This window comes from Leptopilina boulardi, unplaced genomic scaffold (genome assembly GCF_019393585.1).
Source record: "Leptopilina boulardi isolate dan_hultmark-lab unplaced genomic scaffold, ZJU_Lbou_2.1 LbouV2_322, whole genome shotgun sequence".
Classification (NCBI taxonomy): Eukaryota; Metazoa; Arthropoda; class Insecta; order Hymenoptera; family Figitidae; genus Leptopilina; species Leptopilina boulardi.
In genome coordinates this window covers 1,164,264-1,172,423 of record NW_026137888.1, presented here as the reverse complement: position 1 = coordinate 1,172,423, position 8,160 = coordinate 1,164,264, and the positions used below count along the sequence as shown (strand labels likewise).

At 27.5% G+C, this 8,160-nt stretch overlaps 1 protein-coding gene across 1 annotated transcript; it reads right to left on the bottom strand.

Annotated features, from left to right (window-relative positions):
* Positions 1-5,319: 5,319 nt before the first annotated feature.
* LOC127284272 (serine/arginine repetitive matrix protein 5-like) lies at positions 5,320-7,791 on the bottom strand. The gene is made up of 2 exons (XM_051309646.1): positions 7,495-7,791; positions 5,320-6,166 (listed from the first exon to the last, which is right to left on the bottom strand). The coding sequence occupies exons 1-2, from the start codon at positions 7,736-7,738 to the stop codon at positions 5,328-5,330; spliced, it is 1,083 nt and encodes a 360-aa protein (XP_051165603.1). The 5' UTR covers positions 7,739-7,791; the 3' UTR covers positions 5,320-5,327.
* Positions 7,792-8,160: the final 369 nt, after the last annotated feature.

The following is an 8,160-nucleotide window of genomic DNA, read 5'->3' as shown; positions in this document are numbered from 1 at the left end:
CTGTTTTACAACAGGAAACGATATTGATTATTTCATATTCTGTTGTAAATCATCTTTTACATTAAATAAAAGGAATTAATTGGATTCTAGGGCGGAATTCTTGGTAACTTTAAATAGCACGGTAGATTTGAATTTTGTTATTCCTTAGGAGGAATCTTCTGTTTAACAACAGGAAACGATAATGAGAATTTGATATCCAGTTGTATATCATCTTTCATATTAAATAAAAGGAATTAATTCAATTCTTGGCCGAAATTCTTGGTTATTCTAAATAACACGACAGATTTGAATTTTGTTATTCCTTAGGAGGAATCTTCTTTTTAACAACAGGAAAGGAAATTGAGAATTACATATCCTGTTGTAAATCATCTTTTAAATTAAATAAAAGGAAATAATTGGATACTAGGGCAGAATTCTTGGTAATTTTAAATAGCACGGTAGATTTGAATTTTGATATTCATGTGGAGGAATCTTCTGTTTAACAACAAGAAACGATATTCAGAATTTCATATTCAGTTGTAAATCATCTTTCATATTAAATAAAAGGAATTTTTTGGAATCTTTGCCGGAATTCTTGGTAATTTTAATAACACGATAGATTTGTATTTTGTTATTCCTGAGGAGGAATCTTCTGTTTTACAACAGGAAACGATATTCAGAATTTCATATTCAGTTGTAAATCATCTTTCATATTAAATAAAAGGAATTTTTTGGAATCTTTGCCGGAATTCTTGGTAATTTTAATAACACGATAGATTTGTATTTTGTTATTCCTGAGGAGGAATCTTCTGTTTAACAACAGGAAAAGATATTGAGAATTTCATATCTTTTGTAAATCTTCTTTTACATTAAATAAAAGGAATTACTTCGATTTAAGGGCGGAATTCTGGTAAATTTAAATTGCACTACAGATTTCAAATTTGTTATTCCTGAGGAGGAATCTTCTGTTTTACAACAGGAAACGATATTGAGAATTTCATATTCTTTTGTAAATCATCTTTTACATTAAGTAAAAGGAATTAATTGGATTCTAGGGCGGAATTCTTGGTAATTTTAAATAGCACGATAGATTTGAATTTTGTTATTCCTGAGGAGGAATCTTCAGTTTTACAACAGGAAACGATATTAAGAATTTTATATCCAGTTGTGACTCATCTTTCATTTAAAAAAGGGAATTATTTCGATTCTTGGCCGGAATTCTTTGTAATTTTAAATAACACGATAGATTTGAATTTTATTATTCCTGAGGAGGAATCTTCTGTTTAACAACAGGAAAAGATATTGAGAATTTCATATTCAGTTGGAAATCTTCTTTCAAATTAAATAAAAGGAATGAATTCGATTCTAGGGCGGAATTCTGAGTAATTTTAAATAACACGATAGATTTGAATTTTGTAATTCCTGAGGAGGAATCTTCTGTTTAAAAACAGGCAACGATATTGAGAATTTTATATCCAGTTGTGACTCATCTTTCATTTAAAAAAGAGAATTATTTCGATTCTTGGCCGGAATTCTTGGTAATTTTCAATTATACGATAGATTTGAATTTTGTTATTCCTGAGGAAGAATCATCTGTTTTACAACAGGAAAACATATTGAGAATTTCATATACTGTTGTAAATTATCTTTTACATTATATAAAAGGAATTAATTGGATTCTAGGTCGGAATTCTTGGTAATTTTAAACAGCACGGTAGTTATGAATTTTGTTATTCTTGAGGAGGAATTTTCAGTTTTACTACAGGAAACGATATTGAGAATTTTACATCCACTTGTAAATCATCTTTTCAGTTAAATGAAAGGAATTATTACGATTCAAAGGCGGAATTTTTGGTAAATTTGAAAAACACTATAGATTTGAATTTTGTGATTCTTGAGGAGGAATCTTCAGTTTTACAACAGGAAACGATATTGAGAATTTTATATCCAGTTGTAAATCATCTTTTACAATAAATAAGAGAAATTAATTGGATTCTAGGGCAGAATTCTTGGTAATTTTAAATAGCACGGTAGATTTGAATTTTGATATTCCTGTGGAGGAATCTTCTGTTTAATAACAGGAAACGATATTGAGAATTTCATATCCTTTTGTAAATCATCTTTTACATTAAGTAAAAGGAATTAATTGGATTCTAGGGCGGAATTCTTGGTAATTTTAAATAGCACGATAGATTTGAATTTTGTTATTCCTGAGGAGGAATCTTCAGTTTTACAACAGGATACGATATTGGGAATTTTATATCCAGTTGTGACTCATCTTTCATTTAAAAAAGGGAATTATTTCGATTTATGGGCGGAATTCTTGGTAATTTCAAATAACACGACAGATTTAAATTTTGTTATTCCTTAGGAGGAATCTTCTGTTTAACAACAGGAAAGGAAATTGAGAATTTCATATCCTGTTGTAAATCATCTTTTACAATAAATAAAAGAAATTAATTGGATTCTAGGGCAGAATTCTTGGTAATTTTAAATAGCACGGTAGATTTGAATTTTGTTATTCCTAAGGAGGCATCTTCTGTTTAACAACAGGAAACGATAATGAGAATTTCATATCCAGTTGTAAATCTTCTTTCAAATTAAATAAAAGGAATGAATTCGATTCTATGGCGGAATTCTGAGTAATTGAAAATAGCACGATAGATTTGAATTTATTTATTTCTGAGGAAGAATCGTCTGATTTACAACAGGAAATGATATTAAGAATTTTATATCCAGTTGTGAATCATCTTTCATTTAAAAAAAGGAATTATTTCGATTCATGGACGGAATTCTTGGTAATTTTAAATAACACGATAGATTTGAATTTTAATTTCCGGAGGAGGAATTTTCTCTTTAACAACAGGAAACGATTATATGAATTTCATATCCAGTTGTACATCTTCTTTCATATTAAATTAAAGGAATTTTTTCGAATCTTTGCTGGAATTCTTGGTAATTTTAAATAGCACCATAGATTTGAATTTTGTTATTCCTAAAGAGGAATCTTCTCTTTAAAAACAGGAAACGATTATATGAATTTCATATCCAGTTGTAAATCTTCTTTCAAATTGAATAAAGGAATGAATTCGATTCTAGGGCGGAATTCTGAGTAATTGAAAATAGCACGATAGATTTGAATTTCTTTATTTCCGAGGAAGAATCTTCTGATTTACAACAGGAAATAGAATTAAGAATTTTATTTTCAGTTGTGAATCATCTTTCTTTTAAAAAAAGGAATTATTTCGATTCATAGACGGAATTCTTGGGAATTTTAAATAACACGATAGATATGAATTTTAATTTCCTAAAGAGGAATCTTCTCTTTAAAAACAGGAAACGATTATATGAATTTCATATCCAGTTGTAAATCTTCTTTCAAATTAAATAAAAGGAATGAATTCGATTCTAGGGCGGAATTCTGAGTAATTGAAAATAGCACGATAGATTTGAATTTCTTTATTTCCGAGGAAGAATCTTCTGATTTACAACAGGAAATGGAATTAAGAATTTTATTTTCAGTTGTGAATCATCTTTCATTTAAAAAAAGGAATTATTTTGATTCTTGGCCGGAATTCTTGGTAATTTTAAATAACACGGTAGATTTGAATGTTGTTATTCTTGAGGAGGAATCTTCTGTTTAACAACAGGAAACGATAATGAGAATTTTATATCCAGTTGTATATCATCTTTCATATTAAATAAAAGGAATTAATTCAATTTTTGGCCGGAATTCTTAGTTATTTTAAATAACACGATAGATTTGAATTTTGTTATTCCTGAGGAGGAATCTTCTGTTATACAACAGGAAAAGATATTGAGAATTTCATATCCTTTTGCAAATCTTCTTTTACATTAAATAAAAGGAATTATTTCGATTTAAAGGCGGAATTCTGGTAAATTTAAATTGCTCTATAGATTTGAATTTTGTTATTCCTGAAGAGGAATCTTCTGTTTTACAACAGGAAACGATATTAAGAATTTTATATCTAGTTGTAAATCATCTTTCATATTAAATAAAAGGAATTTTTTCGAATCTAGGGCGGATTTCTTTTTGGTTTTAAATGGTACGAAAGATTAGAATTTTGATATTCCTTAGGAGAAATCTTCTGTTTAACAACAGGTAACGATATTGAGAGTTTTATATCCTGTATTAAATCATCTTTCATATTTAATAAAAGGAATTTTTTCGATTCTTGGCCGGAATTCTTGGTAATTTTAAATATCACTATAGATTTGAATTTTGTAATTCCTGAGGAGGAATCTTCTGTTTAACAACAGGCAACGGTTATAAGAATTTCATATCCACTTGTAAATCATCTTTCTCATTAAATAAAAGGTATTATTTCGATTTAAGGGTGGAATTATGGGTAAATTTAAATTGCACTATAGGTTTTAATTTTGTTATTACAGAGGAGGAATCTTTAGTTTTACATCAGGAAACGATATTGAGAATTTCATATCGAGTTGTAAATCATCTTTCATATTAATTAAAAGCAATTTTGCCGAATCTGGAGCGGGTTTCTTCTAAGTTTTATATAGCATGGAAGATTAAAATTTTGTTATTTCGGTGGATAAATTATCAGTTGTACAACAAGCAACGATAGTGAGTATCATCATATTTTTAAATTATCTAATATGTGTAATGTAGATATTATTTTTTAATTATTATAGTTGCAATTTGTAATTTGTCATTAGCAATTTTAAATATTTGATTTGAAAATTAAATTAGATTTTGACAACTTTCAGAATTATATTTTCATTAATCATGTGGTTAAATATAATTTAAATTTTGTGATATTTTTAATAAATTTTATTAAATTTATTGAATTATTGAATTTAATTTTTCTAAATTTTATTGTTATGGATAACTAAAGAATTTAGAAGAAATTTATTTATGTTTGATTGTTAACACTACACTTAAATTTTACCTATTATTACCTGTTACTTTAATAAATTTAAAACCTACATTCTTTGTAAATATGTAATAAATGACTTATAATATTTCATGCTTACAAATTTTATTTTATTTGGGTTTTTTAATTTATTTTTGGACAATATTGCTAATTTAAAAATAAATGGTATTGTCAAAAAATAAAACTTTTAAATGACAGAAAAAATAGCTTGTATCAACGTCAGTTGTAAAAAGTTTGAAGTTTACCGGTCTCTCCACTGAATGTTAATAAAAGAGTCAAAAGTTCTTTTATTTAATATTTATTTATTTTTCTTAAATGTTTAAAACATATACTTTTTAATTATAGAATTATAAAATTTGAAAAATTAATATTTTTTTTAATAATTATTATTATTATTATTGTGAAAGATGGAGATGGTTTGGATCTAGATTTTTAAGAATGTTCGTAATTACGGTATGATCGCGATCGAGATGTCGAGTTAGATTTATAACTATGTTCCCGATTACGGTATGATCGCGATTGTCTTGGTTCGTTGCGTAGTTCATTATGGCGGTATGATCGTGATGCAGATCTAGATCTGGATTTATAACGTCGTTTTTGATTGTATGGTTGATATGACCGCGATTGCGATCTGGTTTTGTAATGTGGTTGTTGTTTTCGATGTGGTGATCTCGATGACCGGATAGATCGTGATCTTGGTCTCGATCTAGATTCATTACGTCGTTCTTGATTGAATGATTGATATGATCGCGATCTCGATCTGGGTTCGTAACGCCGTTGTTGATTGTGATGTGGTGGTGATCTCGATGACCGGATGGATCTTGTTCTTGGTCCTGTTCTAGATTCATAACGTCGTTCTTGATTTAATGATTGATATGACCGCGATCGCGATCTGGGTTCGTAACGCCGTTGTTGATTGTGATGTGGTGGTGATCTCGATGACCGGATGGATCGTGATGTTGGTCTTGATCTAGATTCATAACGTGGTTCTTGATTTAATGATTGATATGACCGCGATCGCGATCTGGTTTCGTAACGCCGTTGTTGATTGTGATGTGGTGATCTCGATAACCGGATAGATTCTGATCTTGGTTCATAATGCGTTTGCTGATTGCGATTTAGTGGTGATCGTGATGCAGACGGCAATCCGGAATTTGGGCCCTGTCTGCGTAGCATATGATTTTCCCAATTCATTTCTTGTAAGACTCTTCTATGTACAATATTATATCTTCGAGATCGTTCAGTAATTTTAAAATTATTCTTCGTTGTATCTAAAAATACATTTTCATATTAATTAATAATTGTTTAAATATATATACACATAAAATTAGAATAATGGTAAATTAGCCATTAAAATCATATATAATACCACAACAAATGAGCCCTATATGAAGTATTTTCGATTAGTGAATTTTTATTGAAGAAATAATAAACATTGAAATTATTTTTTAAAAATCCAATATTTGAAAATATTTCATATAGAGCTCATTGGATATGGAATTGCATAAGCTTTAAATTGGTAAGTTAGGAATTACTCTAATTTTATTTGTTTGTAAAATATTTTATTTATTATTAAATTTTTTCTTTCGAAAGAGCAAAAAAAAATTTTTTTGAAAATATATACATAGGTTATCCTATGTTATTTTTTATCCTTTTATATGATAATGATATTTCAAAGAATCCTGTGTTAACATTTTTGGGATTGGATTACTTGAAAAATGTTTACTCATAAATTAATTGTTTATATAATACATATTTTAAAAACGTCATATATTTGTTACACTTATTTAGATCAAGTTTAAATCAAAAGTATTGACCTCACACTACTGTCGTCAATTGTGCGACTTCTATTTTTTCGATGAATAAAAACGGTCTAAATCTTAAAAATATAAAAACTAAAATTTTCTCCTTTTAATATTACACAAACCAATAAAATTTATAAAGAAATGGCACCTTGACAAATAGAATACGTTAATTTTTTATTTAGATATCTAAGCATCTAAGCATACACTAGGAAAGAACGAGTACATGAATTATTTTAAATGATTTAAGTTTCATAACAAAATACCATTTCAATGAGTCCAAAAACGTCAAAAAATATTCATTTTTCCAGAGAAATTAAATAAATATTAAAAACACTAATAATTGGTTTTTCTATATTCAATTGGAAAATTAAAGTATGTTCTTGGTCAAGAAGTCAACTATTTTAGAATTTGATTTGTGTTCAGAAAAATACAAAAATTTAATATTAATAATTTTAAAGATTTAAGCCGTTTTAAAGTCGTCGAAAAAGCAGAGGTCACAAAATTCCCAACGGTAGTGTACAAGAAAATACAACAAATATAAGGTAATAATTTTATTATTTTAAAAATGAATGGCATCTTACTTATGACAATATGAGGATAGAATATGTTAAGTTCTAAAGAAATTTTTAAAATCTTAAAAAATGTTTGTGCTACACAGGCATGGAATACATTAAGCATGTTACTTGTAAAAATGCCTTCTAAAAAAATATTAAACAATTCATTACGTTACTTTTCAATAGCTAAAGTGAAAGAATTTACTTTCTTCTAGAAACAAAAAAAGCACTGACAATTACCTTTTTCAATTTCAATAGTTGGTGTATTTGGTGGAAGGACTATTAAGGCTGAGTTCGTCTTTTGTGAATTTTTTGTTTTCGAAGAAATTTCTTTTTCGTGAAAAATGTCTTTCTTGAGAAGAGTTTTATCTTGTTGAAAAGTTTTTTCTATAAAAAAATTTTTCTTTTTTTGTGAAGTCTCTTCTTTTAGTAAAGATTTGCTTTTTAAATGCGCGTCTTCTTTATAAATATTTTCTTTTTTCATTGAATGTTTTTCTGTGTCAGATTTTCTTAGCTGAATCTTTGGAGACAAGGAGATCTTTGTATTTCCTCTAAATCGTAGATCTATTTTTTAATAAAAAATATTAAATATTATAAAATTAATACCTTTAGTTTTTTGGAAATAATTAAATTTCATGAGATTTTGAATAGAAAGTTTTGGTAATTTTATTTGCTGAAGTTGTTTTTTTTTAGAAAGGAGAATATTACTAATACCTGTGTGATGGTATTTCATAATCGGTGGTACGTAAGCTAAGTCTTCCTCCTCATCACTCTTGTCTGATTTATCTAAACACATTTAAATATTTTAAAATAAAATATAAATTTTTAATAAATTTTTTTTTATTTAACAGAATTTGCAATTAACCAAATGTTAATATGAATAGAGAAAATTATTTTTTGCGAACT

Excerpts from the sequence above, each read along its gene's own strand:
- LOC127284272 (XM_051309646.1), bottom strand. The coding sequence starts at position 7,738 with ATGAAAAAAGAAAATATTTATAAAGAAGACGCGCATTTAAAAAGCAAA. Across the intron at positions 6,167-7,494 it reads AACTATTGAAATTGAAAAAG|ATACAACGAAGAATAATTTT; the intron begins GTAATTGTCAGT and ends ATGTATTTTTAG.